Source organism: Ammodytes marinus (assembly GCF_949987685.1).
Source record: "Ammodytes marinus genome assembly, chromosome: 19".
NCBI classification, from domain to species: Eukaryota; Metazoa; Chordata; class Actinopteri; order Uranoscopiformes; family Ammodytidae; genus Ammodytes; species Ammodytes marinus.
In genome coordinates, this window is record NC_137223.1 from 11,803,552 (window position 1) to 11,827,474 (window position 23,923).

General features: G+C 38.0%; 1 protein-coding gene across 1 annotated transcript in view; it reads right to left on the minus strand.

Annotated features, from left to right (window-relative positions):
• The window catches only part of ryr3 (ryanodine receptor 3), a gene marked incomplete at its 5' end in the record, with an annotated part of 127,253 nt that overhangs the window by 97,601 nt on the left and 5,729 nt on the right, over positions 1-23,923 (minus strand). Inside the window, 2 exons of the mRNA XM_080048252.1 lie at positions 5,526-5,630; positions 12,476-12,595. Of these exons, the coding sequence (XP_079904378.1) occupies positions 5,526-5,630; positions 12,476-12,595 (225 nt within the window). The remainder of the gene's footprint in view (positions 1-5,525; positions 5,631-12,475; positions 12,596-23,923) is intronic.

Consider the following 23,923-nt stretch of genomic DNA (forward strand, 5'->3'; position numbering starts at 1 on the left):
AGGAAAGGGCGGGGCCGAGGGCTCTATGGAAAATAAGCATGAAGGTAGGAAGACATCTTACTTTATTCTCCGCAGTGTCTGGGCACTATTGATTTAGTGGTGCAACAATATAGGTTCAAAACAGTAGCCTATCCTTCAATCTTCATCTGTGTGTCTCAATTTTGTTTGCTAGCTGTCTCGTCTCCCGCCGCCTGCCCCGTGTGTGTGTGTGTGTGTGTGTGTGTGTGTGTGTGTGTGTGTGTGTGTGTGTGTGTGAATGTGTCAATATTTTTGCCTATGAGTTCGACGATGGTGAATGAATCGGCATAGGCATATGTGGCAGTGCAGCGCTGTCTGTTGTGGAGACAGAAGTTACGAGAGACTGAGAGCGAGAGAGAGAGAGAGAGAGAGAGAGAGAGAGAAACAAACTGTAGCAGGCTATACAGCTGTTTATAAACAGGTATAAAAGTATGCGATTAATTTAGATTAATTAATCACAGAGCCTGTAATTAATTAGATTAATTTTTTTAATCGCTTGACAGCCCTATTTTAGACACATTCCTTTGACAAACAAGACTAATTGTGACTGATTGATGCACTGTGGCACAATGGATGAGGAAATGCAAAAACATAGTTGAGCAAAAATGTATGTATATTATACATATTATTTCTTCTCCACCACTGAGGTGAAAAAAGAAGAAATATACTTACCCTTTTAATCAACCTCTAGTGGCAGTAGAAAACAAGAGAAGGCAAAATAAGCAGTGGCATCTCAATGTTATTAGCTGAGACTGGGTTTTATTGGGAGTAAATTCACTTTCAAATCAATAGCGTGTGAGTTACAACTCATACACATAAGTTCACTGGATTTTCCATTATGGTGTCCTAAAACAGAGTTGTTCTTCTTTTTATTGTGTTTAACCTCTAAATTAATGGTAAAATTAATTAAATGTATTAAAATTAAAGTAAAGTTTAGAAATGTTTTACTTTTTGACTTTTTCACAGTAGAAATTTGAGTAGAATTTTTTTTCTGTTCATAAGGCTATAAAAATACACTATCTTCTCTTGTACAGTGCATTCAGAGTGCCCTGATATGACTGTGACTAGGCTATCATATCATCTAATAAGCAGTTTAGGCCTCCGTATTTCTTCTCCATGTGTCAGTTAATTTGTTTGTTTGCTTGTGCGGTCACATTTAAAGCGACCCAAAGGGAACTCTTGACTGGCCCCCTGAATTTGACCCCAACAAGCTAATATTCTTTTGGCTCCCTAGTCTCTCCCAGGGGGCTACGACAAGACAGACCAAAAAGGAAATAGACTTTGATCAAAAGAAAAATGGGAAGAGTATCCCGCAACAGCTGGGTGTGAGGGAGGGGGTAGAGAGAGAGAGAGAGAGAGAGAGGGAGAGAGAGAGAGAGAGAGAGAGAGAGAGAGAGAGAGAGAGAGACAGCCTGTATTTCAGGACCACTTTCATGCTGACACATCACTGCTAGCAACTGTGACCTTTGGTTGGGTGTCCCTCCAGTTGTAAGCACTGTAGGCGATCCTAAAAAGCTTTCGACTGACTGGGTTGTGTGAACAGTATGTTGCGTATTGGATTAAAAGTGCATGTTTTTGAAAGTTGAATTGGCTCACAGTTTAAGTTATGTCAAGTCAAGAGGACATAGGTAGACACCAAAATCATCTTTTGCGTTATGGGATAATTCTGGTTCTGACACTCCATGCCAACACTTACTGTAGTCCACACATTGCTCTGACCCATCATAGGCATTTAGTACAAATATTGAGAAATGAAAACCTGATCGAGGACAGGTAGCCTAAATGTCTCTGCAGTAATGGAATGTAACATTCCACCAAAACATACATTTTTACTTACGTACTGCACTTACTAATTTGAGGTAATTGTTCCTAATTTTAGTCTATTCTTTTCATAGTTTCTATATTAACTCCACTACATTTCAGAAGGAAATATTGCATTTTATAATTCACAACTATTGTTACAACAGCTTTAGGTACAGGTTACTTTTTAAATTCACTTCTAATTCATTATCAATGCAATTTATATATTTTCAATGATGACTTCAGAAGCAGTTTACTGTTATAGACCAGTGTAAAATACACCACATTTAAAATACATAGGTGATATTGATGGCTATAATATGTACTCACTGATATGAGCCCTTATCCTTTACACTCAGGGATCATTAATTTAGCTTCCTAGGATTAACAAGAGTGAAACATTGTCTGCATTTTTCTCTGCTTAAATCTGACGAAGACATTACACTAAAAGTAATTTAACTAAATGTTGGCTTATCTGATATAGAACAGCCCAAGCATGGGAAATGGCACACTAATCAATTTCTCAAGGCGGTGAAGACAGGAGGCATGCCAGACTCATTTGCTAAGTACCGTCTGATATATGGATTCCCATGTACATATTCAACGACCTGTCCTTCAAATCATCTGGATAATGAGACAAGAGGTTGTGCTCCATTTGCTTTACATAAGCTCCATAACAGTCTATCAAAATACAATGTTACGATGTGATGTGTAATATATGTAACAGTTTGGACAGAAACAATAAACATAAATGAAACACTATTTATCAGGCTGGGGAATGTAAAAAAGAAAAACAAGAAAACTAATGATAAAATCAAAGTCTAGTGTGTTTTGGGCACATCTTTGCTCAACAGTAGTTCATGTGAACCATATGAAATCAAAACGGATTTCAGGACATTTCCTTGTGTCAATAGTAAAATGAATTCATGTTAGAGACCAAACCCAGAGAAAACAGAGCAACACATCCAAACCAGAATGCAACTTTTCTGCCAACGTGTGGGTTTTCAGATCCTTTCATTTAGATTCACTCAATTGGAGAAAACATCATTACCTTAGCTTGGAAATGTTTTATTGTTGGTATAGTACTATGTATTTTTTTCTTCTTCTTTTCTTTACTGCAAAAACACTTTAAGGTGTATACTAAAGCTCGAAACGTATAGCATTGAAAGCCAGAAAAAGGATCATGGTTGGCTTAAGAAAATGACAAGCAGACACTATCACTTGAAAGGGCTTGCACGCTTGCACACACAGTAGTCTTCAGAGGTGAGGCAAACCATTTGACTCATGTGCACAAGGTGGATGTCTATTTCAAGATTGCCATAATTTAAAGGACAGAGACATCTTTGAAAAGCTAAATGATTGTCTTTATGGATGGATTTGCTATGTCATGTCAGACTGGCTGGGGCAAAGAGAATATGTCGAGCTATGGAGAATTGGAAGCTTAACCTATTTTAATAAATTATGTGTTTAATATCCATTTGCACACTATTTGATGAGGTGGGAAAAAAAATTAAATGTATTACCATTAGCGTAATATCTCCCTACAATAAAGCACCGCCAATGTGACTGTTAAACTAAATGCTGTACACGCTATAAATGCTGCTTTTATGGCAATTGAGAAATATGCACCGCTTTCTAGTGTAAGTGCTGACGGTTCAACCCTTTTCGTTTGGCAGTCAGAGCCTGTCATGCACACTGACAACATGATGGATAAATGAATTGGTGGACCTACCCATTTGTCATGGTCAGCACTCTAGTAACACACAAATACAAATGAAAAGAATGTGTTATTGGACTGTATGGGGCAGTCAATTACACACATCCGAAAGCAACAATTGAGAGAAATGGGCTGGAAATAGAAAATAGGAAGAGGAGGGAAATTCATCAGCCTCGCTAGCAGAGAGTTTTGTGTCCCCGCCAACATAATGTGGTCTTGCCAAACAAGGCCAGCCAACAATGTTGCACCGTGGAGCACAAAACAAATCTGCTACCGACGCTAATAACAATGCAGGCCTGACTCGCCAGCAGAGAGGACTCGAGCGCTATACAAAATAATGAACCATCAGTGCCAGTCAAAAGACTATGATGTGCATGAAAGTACAGTTGTAACCAGAGCCATCCAGCAAAACACATCATTCGGGCCATTTGCATAAAAGTAGCTACGAGAAACTTTTAAATATTTATAAACAGTCCTATTTTTTACTCTGATGATCATAAATTACATGTAACAGCAAACGAGACCATCAGTGCAAGGGACGCCAGGGATGCTCACCCAGGAACAAACTGAGTTGTAGGGTCGTAAAAACACTACAGATTTTGTCCAAAGGGGCCGCTAGAATTAACACAAACTGAAAGTTCCTTATAGTCAATTTAAGTATTTTGGGTATTTTGTACTCAATTCATCCTGCAAATGGCAACGTGAATGCTGTGTCATGCTCAGATTTCTCTAATTGCTAAAACTGCTGTACAACACCAAAATTCATGCTGCGATTTTTGTCATCTCTGATCCTGGATACCAGTGGTCTGTTTAAAGTGTAAGCTTATAATAATAATAATGATAGATAATTATTTTGCCTATTAATTGTGCTAAGCACCAGACCATGCAAATCTCATAGGAGCAGTGATGAGAAAAAACACTTCTACTAACGAGCAATTTATAGTTTTTTGGTGCAAATGAAATGTTACAGTAGGATCTAAGTGAGAATTCAGCACTGTTTTCTCTTAGTTTCCCCCAAAAAAACATATTAGGAGTAAAGGGCTCAGTGTTTTTATCCAAACCATCTCTAGACATCCTTCCTCCGGATCTACAAGACCTGGGCGATGATGAGATTAAATGTCACATGAAATGACTGTGTAAGAGCGCAGCAGCATGAGTGAATATTAGCATGTGAGATGGGTTTACAAACCAAACGTAGCCCACCGCAGTGCATCATAGGCTTTGATGACAAGCCCATGGCACCCTGATTCAAAACTTACCTGCTCTAATAAACATGCCAAGTGGGCTGGTGCGGAGTTGGTAGGAAGCTGGGGCTCGCACTGCATTTAGCGTAAATCAAGAGAGCGGGTGTTGAGAGGAGAGAGGAGGCAGAGTACTCACACATCATTTTCTCTCCTTTCTTTGACCCCCGACCCCCCGCCTCTCATTATCTTTATCTTATCATTGTCTTTTTGGCAATACAGAAACGTGTTGCGCAAAATGAAACTAGATATATTTTATTTAAAATTAAATACTATTTGGATTTGATCCAACCTACTTTATGATTTTTAACATACTTATCAAAGTCAAATGTTTGAAGAATGGGTAATGAGTAATTAAGCACTTAGCACAGTTTAGACATCGTATATCTGGCAACCTAAGGCCGGGTTTTCATTTATACACATTGCTAAGGGCAATGCATTAGAGTATTAGGCCTTATATTTCCAATCAGTCCAGTGCTATTGTATTTCTGCTGAACAGATTTAGTGCATGTGAATTTCCAATACTGTGACTGCTTTGCAAGCGAGGGCTTCCTTTTCAAGATCTTAGGCCCCAGAACATATAAAGAGAAAATATCACAGAAATAGTTTGAGACTTCTCACTGAAACTAACCAGAAAAAAACTAAACCTTAAGGCATTATGTGCTACTGGTAGACTACAGATTGATATGTGTACGTGAGTGTGAATGGACAAGCTTGTGTATGCTAGCGTTGAGTAAGTAAGTACTCACCCCTTCGCTGCTCTGCCCAGTGTTAGCCAGCATCTCCTGCAGGGCCCGCACTGACAGGGCCTGCTCCAGCACAAAGCTACAAATACACAGGTCTGGAGGGACATACTGCGGGATGGAAAGAGTGGAGAATAAAGTGAAAGAAACATCAGTTAATGAGGAAATTACAAGGTTGTTAAGAGCCTAAACAGGCTCCTCTCAAAATTCCTTCAATCTGTTTTTATATATGTATATATACATATATATATATATATATATAATACTGTACACTCACCGGCCACTTTATTAGGTACACCTGTTCAATTGCTTGCAAAAAAATGGCTAATCAGCCAATCACATGGCAGTAACTCAATTCTGCATACAATGGTTGTAACGAGTGGTTATTTGAGTTACTGTTGCCTTTCTATCATCTCGAACCAGTCTGCCCATCCTCCTCTGACATCAACAAGGCATTTCCGTACACACAAGTGCTGACTGTATATTTTTTATTTTTTGGGCCATTCCCTATAAATCCTAGAGATTGTTGTGAGTGAAAATCCCAGTAGATAATTTCAGAAATACTCAGACCAGCCTGTCTGACACCATCAACCATTGTCATGTTCAAAGTCACTTAAATCCCCTTTCTTCCCCATTATGTTGCTCAGTTTTAACTTAAATAAGTTGTCCTGTCCAGGTCTACATGCCTAAATGCATTGAGTTGCTGCCATGTGATAGGCTGATAAGTTATATGTTTAACAAGAAATTGAACCGCTGTAACTTGTGGCCGGTGAGTGTATATACACACACACACACACACACACACTGTTTACACTCAAAGATATGCGGCTGCACCAAACCTCCCGGATATTACAAAGATTGATTTTCATTGATTGATTACATCAATATGGGAAACAGTGGGATTCAACATTACAAAAACGTGAGGCAAACTTGATACACTGCTCTAGAGACAGAAGATCTCAGAGCTAAACAGATTCAGAAATGTAAGCATTATCTATAATGAGTTTTTGACATCATAAAAGATGACATACCTTATATCTGAGCAATTTGATGGACTGTGACGTGCATACAGTGACCTTAATAAAAATATAAGTGTCACTTTAAAGTAGCTCTAAACTGGGGACTGCTATGACCCTAGACTGGTAATGAAACTGGTAATGACACTGGTAAATGGATATTAATATATTGTTGGGAACTCCATCTTGAACCGACATCCAAAATCATATTTAAATTCTCATTTACCAAATATAAACATACCAGCTGAGAGTTGGACAACTAGATCGTATTTTGGTGAATATATACAGTATGTATATCAGTGATTCTTGAGAACTGGGACAAAAGGCCATCTTCCATATGTCACTGCTGTTATCTTTAAAAATGAAAATATTTAAAATTGTAGATGTTATTAGGGATTAAGAATAGAATGTCTGGAGCACAATTATCCCCTTAAATTTAATTGTATCATTATTATGTCAAATATATGACACTTGTTATCTTCTCACAACGTCCAAAACAGTGTGTCCACAGAGAGGGTTTCAATCTTTCATATGCAATAGAACCTATTTAAAATTTACTTTAATGATTAAAACGTGCTTTTTTCATCAAAAGCAACACTAAATAATCTCTCATATAAATAAAAACAGTTTTTCTTCAACACATTCATGTTTTATATGGTTTCAGAGTCGTGGGACACTTTTTGTCACCACCGTCAGACAATCCATTTAAAATGTAAGAAAATCAGCCAAAATAAGGGGCAGCTGTCACCATGACTGACACCACCTCTTGTCACATTCTACCTCTGCAGAGTACATTAGAGTCAGACAGTATCTGATAACTGTTGTAGTTTTAGAATATTTTACATTCCAAATCTTGAAAGTCCTCATCACAACCATGATACGTCAACACCAACTTACAATTTCTGAAGAAGTTATTTGAAATGTTTCAATAATTTTATTTTCCTGAAGTAGTTCATACTAGCACATATCATCAACAGAAAAACCAAATGGCTACTAGAAAAACTCCATTTGTTCTGTTTAAGAAACGTTAAATATGTTCGACACCGTCAGATGTAAAAACAAATTATATTTATATACATTTTGAAAAAAAAAATGGTGGCCTCTGTCAGTCTTGGTGAATATTTGTGATCACTATACATTTCATGGGTTTAGTATAAATTGAGGGAAAATTTATTTGTGTTTTTGGTGTTTGACGGTGTTGACACAAAAGCTGGGAGGTTGTGTCAAAGCTTAGCTCAGTAGTTTAGTATATGTTGGATACATACATGTAATTTTATTTGCCTAAACATAGGGTTTGTACTTTTTCAACATTACACCCTGTTTTGTCCCACTTCTCAAGAATCACTGATATACTGTACATCTGCACTGTATGGACGTTTGCTGGGATCACTTTCATTACTATTATTATTATTTTCTATTAATCTTTATGCATCTTAAAGAAATGAATTGACTTAGCTACAGGTAGGTGCCTTACTGTAAAACCAATGCTTGCACACATTTAAGTGTCACATTTGATCTACATTTTCTATATCGCCACAATTGTAATTGGTCGTAAATGAATTGCTGGCCCTGATCTGAAACAAGAGACCAACTGTAAGGCTTCAACAGCACAGTGAGGAGTGGTGCTCATAAATAATACTGATGACTTGCGAATTCTCTCTCCCATCCTGGTGTAACTAATGAATGGCTGGGGAGGGTGAGAGAGAAGGGCTGTCAAAAGGTGTGCGGCTCGGGTCGGTGTGAAGACCAATAATTAGTTTGACTACACCTTATTCCTATGCACACACTGTTGTTTGCTTCTTCTCTCTAATATGGTACATATACAACTTTTACTCTCAGCAAATCTGTTTACATTTGGCTATAAGCTTTCAGTGTATGTATGCTGTGTTTCAGTAAATACAGTAATAACTGATGATCATAGGTTATTCAGAGATCAGAGATAGTCCACAACTGAAGTTCATTCAAAGAGCTCAAGCAAAGAGACGACATTACATAATAAAAATTAGCCATTTGAGATTACATAATGCTTGTAAATTACAGGCAACTCAAAAGCAGGTCAGAGTCAGACCTAGGGAACTGATGATTACTTACATCTGCTTGTCATTATTTATGAAATAATGATTTACGTCATTACGTGCTAGATGGCACTGTTGATTTATATTACACTGCCGACATGACTTGTTAACAAACAAATACCATGCCCCAATAGCTCCAACAACCTCATATGAGTTCATATTATTAAATCATCCTAATATTTTTAAGACTGTTTTCAATCTATTTCATAACAAAGGCCATTCACGTAAGACACAGGTTCAAGTCTTTCACAACACAGAAGAGGAATAAGTTGTTGGGGATGGGAGCCTTCTCTGACTTTGTAACACAAGCGGCTGACCCTTGACCTCTGCAGTAAAGTGAGAAATGTGAGGGGTGGGGGGGTCTGCTGGGTGATAATGAGCCCGGCGCTGCTCTGTAACTCAACACAAACATGCACTGTGTGTTTGCATGTTTTCACTTTCGTGAGCCACAACCAACACAAACACTGTCCACTCAGATATTTATGATTGAATTGCTTCAGATAAGATTAAGAAGGAAACCTAATCGAAAAATAGGTTTATAAGAGACTGCTTCAAAATCTAGTTGTGTCACTACAAACCTTCAGCATATTTACTTTGGCCTCGACAGGAGGCAACATAACATGATGCAGCTTGGCCTGTGGTGTCATAAGTGACCTGCTTCTACAGCGATAATTTGCAGCCCGCTGCAGACTTTACACCTCTAATGAATTATTCACCACCAACTTTACAATTAACATTCTTCTTTCAGGGTAGGGCAGACATACTGAACATTCTCCATGGTCTCAAAATAGAAAAAGGCCTGTCTCAGTGGTCACAGTGACCTTTTAGAAAAGTCTAATTTTTCCAAACTTAATAGGGGGGCTTGAATCAATAGAATTATGTATGCTGTAAAAATTATCCTTCAAAAGATCAAACAGTATTTGAGAATCTAGTGCCTTGCATCATATTCAAGTTATACATAAGTGATCAAGTAAATGTAATACATTAAATAAATGTAATTATTATTCTCAAGGTCGTCTACCGTTGTAATAAACTTACTCTTTTCCTTTAACAAAATGCATGTAAGTTGGAAAGACTAATTGTAAAATGTTAAATAGAACTGTCACATTAAAAGTTAAGCTATTTTATCCAATTTTTATCTAATGCAAAGAGAAAAAACAACATGGAATTGATCCTATACTTGAAAGTGTCTCTGGCATAGCCTTTATTGGTCTCAGTGAGCCACACTGTTGCACTGTGCACATATTACTTCATTAATGATGAACAATGGCACAATAGTGTATTTTAAGATAGGCCCACATAAACTGTCCTAAAATACTCATTACTGCACCAAGTTTGAATTAATCCATGACTGTCTGGATATTCATTTATAAATAAATTATACTACTGTACTGTTCCAAGTTTAAGGTTTAAATATGTTATTGTAGTAGCCTACATATGAGGAGCAACATACTTAAAATTTATAATCTGACCTAATATCTCCCAGTTTCACTCCGGCCTCAGTTCTCTGTACCAGCAGTGGCGGGCGGGCAACCATGCTTCATTACAGTCTGGGAAATGAGGTGTCAACAGATGAGAGCAGCCAGCTGATGACAACTCTTCCCCTCATGTAGAACAGTAAGCTGTCGGCCACAAACCCTGAAAACTCGGCCACATTTTAAAAAACAACGGTAGACCCAAGCATTGTCACCGTGACAAAAGGTGAGAGGAGAGAGCTGTTTGTGATAGTCTGCCTGGGTGCTCTGCATGGGCGAGTGAACACAAATAAGCACGCATGCCCAAATTTAGTTTGTACTGTTATTTTCTTAGTGGCCCAATCACACTAGGCTTTTCTTCATATGCAATGTTCATAACCAAATGCAAAAGGGGGACATAGGAGAGTTTTTCTGTAGTGATCATGTGATAATCCCTCTAACACTTCAAGAAAGTCTGAAGCCATATATAAAAAATAAGAATGTCATCAGTATACACATATAAGTTGTTATGACTATCCAATTGCATTACTGGTTACTTTCTCTCCCCATTCAAATGTTGCAGAAATATCAGTGAATATGCTGTGACTAATGAGTCACATAATAAACACATATACTGTATAACAATTATAAGAAGGATATTCTCCAAAGCCAATACTTCACTTTTTAGTTTTTGATGACCATAAAGTAGATCTTGTGAAATAAACTGATTAAAGTAACACAGTACACAGTAAAAGTTCACAGCAGCACAATGAAAATATTCAACATGCAGTCACAAATGAGAAATGCTTCTCTAAGAACAAAAGTGGTCATAATACCATCCTCTATATAACAGATGTGATGTTGTTTTGTCTGCCCAGGCCCCATAAACAATTTCTGGATTGCACAAAGTGTAGAAGTAAGAACATGATCCATGGACCTGTTTTTTTATCCACAAAACCAAGGCATCCATTTTGAGATTGTTTTTATATAGCTGTACTTTGCACCATTGGGCCTGAACAGAGTCCAATTCATCCCGATTATTTGACAAGAAAGCTCATCTCAATAAGAGCATGTGGAAAGGAAAGAAAGGATCAACAGAAGTGTCTCTTTGATTTATATTCTAAGAGAGACTGCCAAGGAACACAACTGCACTGCAGACTTTTCGTTATAGCATCATTTAGTGCATCTAACTACGCAGGAGAAACTGTTTTATAAATCAGGATAAGTCCCAATAAAAACATTTTAAGGGTTTTATTCCTACTGTGAGATGTAATTATTGTTTGTGAGAAGGGCCAACAACATGACAAGAAAACAGAGTTTGTAATTAATTCCAACTTTTTCTGTTGTCAAACTTCAGCAGAATTAACATTTCTGGTCCCATGTCTAATTTTCACAAAATGTAATATTCGTACCTGAGCCGATTATATCATGCTGAGCTGCAATCAGTTAATTACATTTCCGGAAGGTCTCTGCTGAATATTGTTATAAGATTTAGTGAATACTCATTTGTCTTTTCATCAAAAGAGCAGTATTCCTCCATCAACCTGCTAGGTATTTACTAACACCATGGTTCTTGACTAGAATTCCTTGATCCCCGTGGGGTAGCCTACCCTTGCAGGTACCTGGGAAAATCTCAACGTATTCGATGAATATAAAAGATAACGATTTAATAAAAGAAAACAAATATCCACAATTGGATTCCTGTAACACCTGCTAATTATGTGTTGCAAGTAATAGTCTGTAAGTTGTTTACTTAAGAGTAGAAGGGAACACTTGGCTAACAGGGTTGGCTTAACGGCTGAAATAGCTAAAAGTTCATTGTGGAAGTTTCACAAAAAATAAATAGTTGAAATAGTTAGCTACAAAAAAACTGTAAATAAATGGTTGAAACACCTCAGAGTAAGAAATTGTTATTGTAAGCTAAAAGTAATAGCTAAACGGTTCACAGTTAGTTAAAAAGTTAGCTTAATAATTGGCCTAGTGCATAAACAGTTACATTTATAATAATTTAATATAAAAACTAATTTAAAAGTTTGAATTGTGCAGCTCCTGCCACTCCAAGTGATATATCAACAAAGGAATCCTATCCAAACTGACCTAAATGTATAAGTTAAAAGGTTAATTGTATGGAAATAATAATAGTAATTGTATGTGAAATAGTGGTCAGTAACATTTAAGAGACAAATCGCACTTAGACTGGCTCAAAAGCTTGAAAAGAGTTGTCAAAACTAGAATTCAGCCAATATATTTCAGAAGGAAATATCTCCAGAGCTTAAATTTCATTGATATAACTTAACTTAGCTGATATATCTGCCTGTCTCGTGTCAAACTGCCTCTGACTTCCAATTACTTACTAATATCTACAGCGGCCTTGAAATTTGAACCTAGATTAAGCTGTGTGCCACCCTCACCTTAGCTTCGGATGTGGGTTCCAGGTAACACAGGCGGTTTCCGAGTCCTTCTGCAGATAGGCAGAACTTACGATGTTCCTTCTGTATAGTAGCCACACACTGGAGCACCACCTCGTCATCCTGCCAGAAAAGAGAGAGAGGAGCGTTAAAGCCAAATTTTTTTTGAAAGTGACCTATCCAAAAATAAACAAGACCAGACAAGAAGAAAATAATCTATATTAGCTCAGATTTGTTGCTTCTCGTGCCACGTTCACTCGGAATCAAAATATAAGCAATTTTGACTAATGGAGGTCACTGCTGACAGCAAAACATATATGTTGGATAAAAGAAACAATAAATATCAACCCTTTGATTTTATGTTATGGGGCAGGGGCTTCCTGGTTGAAGTTAACCAGAGGAGCTAGATGCAACACAATAAGAAAATTACTACATTAAAAGGACTACAATATGTGAAGCATTATACAAAACCAAAAAAGGCATTTTTCCCATGTATAATTGTCATTTTATGGGGTAATACAATAAGACACAAAGAGTTCTAAGGAAACCACATGCAGAGAGCATATTTATATACTTTTGATGAAGTAGGATAAAAGGGGAATATCTATCAAATTTGAAAAATCAACCTTTTTATCTGCAGAAAAGAGAAGAATACAAACTAGATCAATCAATAACAACAGAGTAGCTTGGAGGAATATTGTTTCTAAACCTGTTACACAGCCTTTTTGTATCTCTGTGGGAGAGAAGGAAAACCTCGATTCAATCAGTGCAACCAATACATAAACATCTGTATCTGTCAGGGTCCCGAGGGTCAGCTTCTTTCGGCAACACACACACACACACACACACACACACACACACACACACACACACACACACACACACACACACACACACACACACACACACACACACACACACACACACACACACACACACACTTGTGAACTCCATGTGTGTGTGTGTAAGTGAGTGCAAGTCTCCTGCCAGCTCACGTCCCACACTAATCTGAGCTGATGGTTGCCATGGTTGTGGCTCCTACCTCCTGCACAGCAGTATTAATTCAGTAGATTTAGATACAGGCTGCACAGCACACACAGACTCATTGGAGGCTAGATAACAGAACCCCGATAACGTTTAAAACAACTGCAATCTGGATCCAAAAGTAGAAACATTTAAGTGATGGCTAAGTAAAAAGTCCTTGCTTGGTCCTTCTTTAAGGAAAAATACAAGTGTTTTTTCATCATCAGTGCACCCCGTTGAACCATACAGATGATGAATTGGTTTCAAGAGAAATGGAACAAATGCATGGCCTTTTAAGCAGCTGTTCGAAACTGACATTGTAGGAGGCCTTTGTTTCATTTAAGGTGAGATGTTCCAGTATGTGTTGGTGTTGGACAGAAATTAAATCCCGATCTCTTTCTACTGTATGTGGGAGGTGTTCACAAACAAACCAAAAAAGGCTACTACTGACTGGACTCGTCTTCAACCTTAACAATAACACACTTTGACCCATTAAGCAAGCAGTAAGAAGCTGTGCTTGTGAAATCTTAGAATAAAATATATTAGTTGAAGGAACAAATCAACAGCTTTTTATACTTGATTACTTTTAACGGAGGGGTAAAATGTGATAAACAATCACTGCACAAAATAAGTAATTCTTGCTTCAGAGATGTGAAAAATATTATCCCACAGAAACAAAAGAGCTGTCTTAAAGAAACAATACAACTGAAACAAATTATGATCAAAGGGGCTTTTGCACCAATGGCTAAATATCACAGAAGCTAATAAGAGCTGAACCTACAAAAAGAGGCAAGAAATTCCTCTGTCTTAGGGATCAATCAACAACCTCATTAAAAGATGTACCGTAGTCAGTTTGTTGCAGTAAAAATCTATCCACGAGCACTTTTAATGTATAAAGCGCAGCAGGAGAGTTAAATGTCACAGAGAAGTAAATGAGGGGCAGGGCTGGCACAGCAATCCATACCCCGCAGCATTTTAAATACCTCGACTTTGGGGCTTCAGGGAAGTGATTACGGATAATAGAAAGCAACAACAATATGGCTTTGAATCACTGCTGTAGCTTCCCTTGTGAATGTGTGATGGGAGTTAGCGTAGCTCGTTGTTTCAAGCTACAGATAGGGAAACTCAATATGGCTGCCACACTATGACTGAAGATTTGTCACCTCTTCTGTCACCAAATCAAGTAAGTACACCTCTTTCTTTTCAGCTGTTATGGCACCATGAGTTGCATACTACTTGTGTTTGCAGCATGGCTTTTCTTTGCTCATTTTGATAGTGCAGCTTCAGACCCAGAAGTAGCTGCACTGGGGATAAAACAAACTCTACTCTAGTCTTGATTGCATCCAATCATCTGAGCAGCCCGAAACAATAGCAGGAGGAGCAAAATGGATGATAATGCCAACATCGTAAAAAATAATAATAATTAATTTAGAGCCGTTGTTAAGAATTTGAAGTCTGTGAATGTTTTTAATCAAGTATTTTCCCAATTGCACTTAAGTAGCATTTTGAACTTGTATTCTATCTGGTATGTTATGTTTGTAAATGTTACTGTGTACTGCTGTCCATCTTGGCAAGGTCTCCAGGCATCTCTTGAAAAACAGATTTTAATCTCAATGAGACTAACCTTGTAAAATAAAGGTTATAATAATGGTTCTGAATAAATACAAATGTAAGACACAATATGTATCGGGATGTTTTGATGTCAAGAATGGATACATAGTGTGTGCATTCGCTCATAAAAATCCAACCACTTTGATCTGATCTCAAAAACAAGTGAAATAACCAGGCACTTTCTGTCTCTCTATTTGCACCCCTTTCTTGATCCCAAGCCAGAGAATCCAGTGAATCTGAAGCAAAGTGATCCTCCAGGCAGCAGTGTGACCATCTGCTAGACAGCTAAGGAGCAGCATCAGTACTATGTATAGGGCCCTAGAGCAGAAACTTGACCCTGCTATCTCCCAACCAGGGCCTCACCCGTCCTTACTAAACCCTCGATATCCCCCAGGATTCTACAGGACAGGTCCCCACCTTACTCTAGCAAAGGAAATATCATTAATCACTATGGTACGTGTTTCCGTCAAAACAACCTAGTGGCACTGTTGGACGTGTCTTGGCTCTCCAAAGGACCCTCACCGACTCCCAAATCTTTCTCTGCATCCTCTACTTCATTCACCAACAAGCAGACAGCCCTTGACAGACAGGCCTTTGACAGACAGCTACAGGTGTGTCTGGAAACCCGAGTTCTACAGATGCTGTGGCGTGCCAAATAAACTCCCACAACTCACCCGGCGCTGCCACCAATGTGAACTTGAGAAAAGGTGAATCTGCTCGATCCCTCAGCGCTGCTATTTTGACACGCATGCTTTGCACATGCTCAGTGGGGATCAACAGGGCCAACTTTTAAGAAGAAAAGGAGCAAGACAGGCCTGGGGCTTAAAAAACTGCCAATTGTCTCCTTGTTCACACTGTCTCAGTGTGCAGTCGGCCTACATTGACTCCTCGGAGGTCGTGTTTCTCGTAAATGTCAGGCAGGGTGCTAAGTGCGGGTATAGCGACGTCTTTTAAGTGAAGCTTAGCCAACAACATGGGAGAGCAAAGTAAATGCAGATAGGGACCACAATGGAAATAAGCCTTCGGGGTTTTTTGTGTTTTTATCCCTGGCTTTTTATGTATTTTAATGTAACAGAGTGCTGTTCTTGTTTTTATATATGAAATGGTCGGATAAAATCAATCAATCAGTGTAGATGTGAGAAAACGACAACTTGATAAGCCCGATATGGGTTGATGTTGTTGATGTCTATCAAAGCACAGTATAAAATAAAAATAAAAAAATTAATTGAGCCTGGATCCCAAAATTGTGAAGTAGGTGTATTTATTTGGATCCAAGGTCAGGAATTAAACAGCCAACACAGATCTTAAGCATAAGTGATCTGTCAACCATAAGCCAGTGACATTAAATAATTTAATTATTATTCGGTATGTTCTAACCTCTTATTAAATTGATTAAAACAATGTATGGCCAAAGGAATTGTGAGAATTTGCAAGTGTGAAAAATGATTTAAGGCCGAGGAGAGGCCTACAAAGTGAAAGTAACAGAGGAGAAAATAGAACTTGTAGCCAAAAACAGAAACAGGTGTAAACAAGAGAAGGAGAGAGTGACAGAGGTGGAGGAGTGAGACATTTGCTTTTTAGCAACTTGACATCTTAGTTTTACAGCCACATTTTTTTCCCACTGCATTTCTCGTTCATGGGACAGCTATACCAAGTTTGGCCCCAAAGTCTGTCGCTGCTCCATCTAAGAATCTGCTTCACAAGTCAAACAGATAAAAGGGATTTAACAAATCTCTCTATATATATGCTGGGAAAATGATGTGACTAACTAATTCACTATCTCTACTTATTATGTTAAAAAAAAGAAAATAATTAAGAGTCAAGGCTGTTCACCGTTCCTGTCTACCAAGATATTTGACTGGGACATTCACTGGAGGTATCACAGTCCCAAATCCATATGTCTTTGGACACAACATTTCTAGAAGCCTTTTGGAGAGGAACTGCTACTTCCTGGGGAAGTTTTTTAATTGGTATTCACACCGCCAATATGAAACCCCTGAAGTGACGTAAATCAGAAGGCGGTACGTCACATTTGTAGGACTCACAACGTAACTTGTACGACATACAAAAACAAGAACAATAACAAGATACAGCTGACATAGCTGTATGCTTGCTGTGTTTGGTGGGATATACCGTTATAAAGGACTTGGAAAGAAGACAAGCTATTTTAAACTATGCTATGTTTTGTGTCGCATTTTTTGCATAAAAATGGCGGTTGCCGATATCGGCTACTGATTCCGACCAATCAACGTATAGTTATGTCACTATAGTTCCTCTGGTGATGCCTGAGTACCTACGCTGGAGTTGGAGCTAAAAAAGTTCCTCGAAACGTAGTTCTAAGAACTAAGCAAATATTTGTTCTTCTTTGAAGAGAAACAGAAATAACGAGGGAGTGTAGGAGACAGACAGAAAGAGAGATGATGTCCTAATATCCATTAATGGACCCGATCTACTACAGTTTAAGGGGCAGGAGCACAAGTTCCACTGGGAGCCAGACTGCTTTCCAGATTAAGGAAATGTTTAAAATAAATTGAGATTCAGGTCCAAGTCCCCACAGCCATTGAACAGCGATTCAGCTACAGAATACAGACAAAATCAAGTCACTGTGTGCTGCCTCAGCAGGGGAAGTCAGGATTCAGACCATATTCATTGTGTATAGGTTTACTAATTGTGTATGATTCAAAAAGCACTCATACACATTATTACAGATAATAACATGAATGTGTGCTTCTCCTGAATGCTGACGAGACACATTAGTCTAGTTAAAGCCACAGTAATTTTTTACATGATATTGCATTCACTTGTTTTATAAAGTTCTGTGGTGTGTGTAATCACTTGATATTCCTGCCCTCTTGATGTTTTATCATCACCCTTCGTGGTTTAATTCCTGCTGCTCAATTAGTTCCTCTTCTCCTCAGCCAAGTTTGAAGTGGGTCTAGGTTTCATTTTATGACACACAGATTATTTTTAATAGATAGATTTAGTAAAAGTTGGCAAATGTCTACTTATTTAAGAGCTTCATAAAAGCTCAACTGCTGGGGTATCACTTCAGACAAATGTCCTCTCTGCAATATTTTAATAGCTGGTTAAGGAAAGACAAGCCCTTATTGTCTTCAAAAATACAAACTAAAATGCACATATTCAAATATTATTTAAATAAATTTTAGTTGTGTACCTAAATGTCCAGCTAGTTTTTTTCATCTTAATTTATTGCCACAGAAGTATTTCATACAAGTATTTACCTGTTGAAATGCATTACAAATATAGTTACGAAATTTCTGCAGGTAATCAAAGCTGTCATACAGCCTCAGAGAATTTTGAAGAATATCTTAATTTTAAACAATGCCTTCAATACTTCTTTGAAGACTAAAGGTTGTTCTTCTTAACAGTGAGCTTTGGCATTGTGTAGGTTTAGCATGTCTGAGAGTAAATTATAGGAAACATTTATAATTTGCCGCACAGCTGAGCTCTATATTAGAGAAATTAAATAAATAAAATTCTGCAGTCAAGCAAGTTTCGTACACCGCCATGGACCATAGACTCAAGATTTATATGGTGTTCCTATGACAAATTGGATTTTCTTGGCTTAGTTTGCATGCATATTGCTTTTGAGCAGCTTCAAATAATAGAGGACCCCATGCGTGCAAGGCGTCCACCTCAGCAGAAGCCCTGACAAATCATGGGAGGCCTACAGGCAGGGACAAACCTGGAGTAACATATCATCCCATCTGATTAGACGGAGGGTGTGTGTGTGTGTCCACACACAAGTGGTGAAATCCAACCAAAAGAGAAGTCAAACGATCACATTAAGTGAACACTTAAGCCTTCTTTTCTTCCTCAATTCATTTGCTGAAGTAGGTCACCGGTGGTTTTCCTGTTACTTCTCAAATTTGAAACACACTTGAATTTTTTTAGCTCCCTTGCTACACCATCCTCAGACAGACAGTAACGTGATAAGGCAAGCACGTTTACATCAGAATAGATTTCACTAAGGTCAAATTATTATTCCAAAGACAGGCCGAATAGCTGTGGGTCAATAGGACGTGACGTGAGATAAATTTGATGAGTGTTTAGGTGTTTCGCAATTCATCAGAAGCAGTCTGTGACATGGTAAACCTCCCTCCCCTGCAAGAGCTGCAAATGGTTCCCAGATCCATCAAGCTACAAAATGTCATCTTTAGATTACAACTGCCACGGCTGGATGCACACAGCAAAAAGTTCTAGGATGTTGGTGTGCTTACTCAAAGACTAAAGATGATTAGCAAAATGACAATGACAATCTTGCTTTCCTGCAGCTAAACACCCTTAAGCCTTTTCTGGTCAGAAAATACATTAAATGGGATCAGTGTTTCAAACAACGGATTCATTTTTAGCAGAAATCATGAAAAATATGGTTTGAAAGTGCTTGATCCCCCCAACATCAATACTATGAGGTGCACCTTGAGCAAGGCACTCACCATACAATTGTACCAGCATTGTTATAAAGTGACTATACTTTAGCAAAGAGCTTTCATGCTCAGGAAACCTGAATTCCATTGAAAAACGTCAATAATTGATATAAGTATAACAACATAAAATGATAATGTGAAAGCAATGATGAGATTTATCAACCGAATCTGCAGCCTCAGGAGCATCTTGGCTAATTTCAGCTCACTTTTTCACTGGCCGCCATTCACTGTTTAAATTCACTGTCACCACTCTCACATAGATTTCACACTGGCAAGGTTCCGTGCCGGTTCCAGAATCTACTTTTTAACCGGCTGTAGTTTTCACACCAAAAAGGAAATTGGTTCTGAACCTGAAAAGTAGTTTCTCAGGTCGAACCAAACATTTTTTTTTTCTCTTGAGAACTGTGATATCTTCAAGGGGTATGTCTAAGCTGTGATGACGAAAAGTAGAAGAAGGAAGGAGACAAAGGCAGCGACGATGTCCAGGCAGTAAAGAAAAAGTGTTCTGCCAAGGAAACTAAATGCTTGGTTGAGATTTGGACACAAACCGACATCCAGGAGAAGTTAGAGAGTAGCACAAGATCATGACATAGGGGAGTTAAACTTTGGTTCTACTAAAACTGGAATAAATGTGGGTTGGTTCACATGAAAGCACAAAGGTTCTCAGAATCTAGAACGGAACCAGAGTCAGACCCAGAACCATACCTGTGTTAGTGGTGTTTCCACCTACTGCGGCGGTTTCCGGCCGCAGTAGGTAGCTCTCTTAGTTTGCAGAGAAAAAGCTCTAAAAGTTACCTGACCTGCTCAGCACCAAACGTCAAGCCAGATATTTCATTCAGCAGATGGTAGACCAAAAACAGAGCTAAAAGAGAGTGAATATTGGGTTTATATTTGCCAGGTGGACATATATACAACTTCATATGTATAAATATGTTGTTTGCTAACGGCTGGGGACATAAGCAACTGATCACTAAGCAGTCAATATTTGTTCACAGCTTGTTTCAGCTGATTCCAAATTACCCAACAAAAAAAATGTATTCATACATTTCTCAGGTTATTTTGACAAATAACCAAAGTGTTAAAATTTTGGAACAAATGTGTTCATAGAATCCTATTACACACTAAGAAACTGGATGAGAGAACACACTTCTATAGCCTTAATGGTAGATTACTAGAGGCTACAAGAACTACTTCCTGGTCTTTAATAAGAAAACTATTATAGCCAAAGGGGGCTGACCACAAATAGAACCAAATGGACATGAAAAGAAAATGAACTGCTTGACCTAAGGGTACACTCAGAACGCTAAGAGGCTGCACATCTTTCAGTCCTTGTGCTGATTAATGAAGGTAATTATATGGATGGAGAGTTCAATCACACTGCTCCTAGCTGCCTGGACTACAACAGGAACATACTGCGCTGTCACTCCTACTCGAAATGAAATATATATTAGAGGTATACAATAGTACAGCATTTGAGGTTATGGTAAGACAATTGATGCACACAGTATGAAATCCTATTATTGAGTAAAAGCCAAATATTCACATAATGTATTGATTTTAGTTATGTAATTATAGCTGATTTAATCAGTTAAATTATTTCGATTTGTGAGACCACAAAAGATTAGATTAGATAGTTGTATTTTCATTGCATACGGTAAAACACAACGGAATATTGTTTACAGCCCCACTCAAACTAGCATCATTTAAAAGTGTAGAAACATTTATGCAAAAATACATATATTAAATTAAGAGGTACTGTGTTAAAAGAAAAACAAAACAGCAAGATTATGTATTGCACTTTCACTTGTCCATTCAAGTGTATGTGTGTAATGATTTGAGGAGTGAGTCCTCAGCTCTTGGAAAGAAGCCACATGCCGCAGTTACTCTCGAGGCAAAAATTAGCGTTCAGTAAGAAGCATATAACTTATATCCTTAATATTGCAGCGTCATATATTATTTTACAGCTAATGGTTTTGTAACAATTGATGGGGAGTATTTTAGTAATTGATATAAACATGCAGGTGAAGACAAAACCTGAAACCACATACTATTTGTTATGACGAAGAACCTTGCCTTACCCTTTTCATTATTGATGGGTGTTTGATAAGCTTAACATGACCAGTTTAAGGTTTATAACACAAAAAAAACTAAAAACTAAAGTATCTTTTTCTATGCAAGAGCATCCATAGATGAATAAAAATAACTTCACGTTTCACCTTCATGTTGATTTCATGTTATTATAAATGTTTCAGTGTTGACACAAGTTTTTAATCTTCTTCTTCTAAACAGATGTCACACAATCTAGATTTCAGGTATTCAAACAAATGCATACATTTTAATGCAACCCCCAAAAGGAGCTCATCCCACATTAAATATTTAAACAAATTCTGTCAGAAATGTCAGCCTAAAGATAAATTAGCCGATTATGTAACTAAACAGGGCCATCCGGGTCAAACACCTCAGATCTCATACACAAATTAGAAACACGAAGGAGAGATAGTGACGTAGTAGGGTCCTGCCACCTTTACATCAAAGGTTGTTAAATTGATGGGCATGGCAGCTGACTGGCTGTCCTTCAATGCTGACGGCTGGCTGCCAAAGAACACACTGCCATCTTGCACTGCTTTCTCAATCAATACAGAGGAAATCCTTGCCATTCAATTAAGATCAAGCCCAGCGAGGTTCAGCTGAGGCCGTGAGACAACACTGCCTCTCTCACCCTGTCTCTTTCCAACTCCCATTGAAGAGGCAAACTTTGCAAGGGCATCAACTAGTGCAATATAGTAAATGCTGCATACTGCAATGGAGCCACTCTGAGAGGATATAGATTTTCTATTTACAAAGAAATTACGATTCCTTAATGCTCCTTACTTTCCTCAATTCCAGGCTGGGTCTGCATTTAGCAAAGTGAATTAATCACAGGAAGCCAAAAACATTTATTGTCCTGCAGTATAACTTCCATAGACAATTTTCTCCTATTGTGAAACCTATTAAATGTTTTATATTAGGTTTTGGGAGACATGAGATTTTGCCGATTAGTTTTTTTGTATTTTCAAATCATCATTTTGAACATCTACAATATCTAACATCTTCTATAGCAACTCTTTCTGCCTATTAAAGTCATGTGATATGCTCAAAAGCCCCAGAAGAGGGAACTTGAGATATGTTTTGTCAAGTTGTATAATATTTTTCCTAAAAGTCTATCTGGTGACAACTAAACATCACTAAGGGGGGAAAAACTACAAGACCCTCAACAGAAAAAAGCAGTGACCCATTTGAAAATAATTTCTTAAAAACATATTTCCACAGAAATTATTTGTATTTATTTGGAAAATCTGTTACCCGGACCATTAATGATAAAATATGTCTGACTCTTGACTCATACTTTGACAACTCAACCAATTCTAATACCACCATCACAACATAACCTCTTAATCCCTCGGCATTGGTACAAGATCCAAAATTTGAACAATATTACTCAACAAGTCAACTACCATTCAATTACCAAGGTTCAATAGGCTATCCCCAAAATGTGACTTGTGTGTGAGCCAGGGTTCTGCCTGTCTCACAGGATGGCACCCCAAGCAGTTAGGGGTCCGGTTCCCTATCTCAAGGCCATACACGGGTTCCCAAGCCAAGTCCACATGAACTAAGACACTGCCGCCATCTTTGAAACTTCAAATAATAAACCCATTTTGCAAAAATGTTGAACCAAAGTCCAAAGAAACAGCTTTGAAATAGAATCTGAATAAATTCAATATAAATCTATTGGATCTACCAGAAATCTTCAAACTTCTGCAACCTTCACTTGTGTAATACATTTGTAGATTTGGTTAAAGACTTTTTGTGTTAGACTTTAAACCTCAGTGACAGCGTCCATTACTTTGACATACTAAGCTTCTCTTTAATGCGGTATATTACTCTGTGGTATCAGCATTTGTCTTTCAAATGCAACTTTATCCTAATAAAAATAGTGTTGAAGTGTCATCGGTGCTGTGCTGACCGAACTGAAGAGCAGCCTGTGGTGTGGTCTAGTGCCAGGGGAGCGGTACTGTATGTGCTATGGAAGCATCATCTTTAAAAAGGCTAAATTTAAACCCTGACAGTCCTCGCCTTGGTATGCAGAAGGCTTCCAGAACAACATAAACTCCAAATAAGCCTAGAGGAGCAACCGCCTGACTGACTGTCTCGATCACCTGGTTTTCAAAAGGTGTAACAGTCGCTCACCTGGACAACTAGGTTTGAAATAAGCTCATAATTGTGTCAGGTCAGAACACACATCTCTAAAAAGTTCAGAAAAACAAGACTTTAGCTGAACCCGACTTGGTAAATGTAAGCCACACGGTTTCCATTCTCGTGGATGCCAATT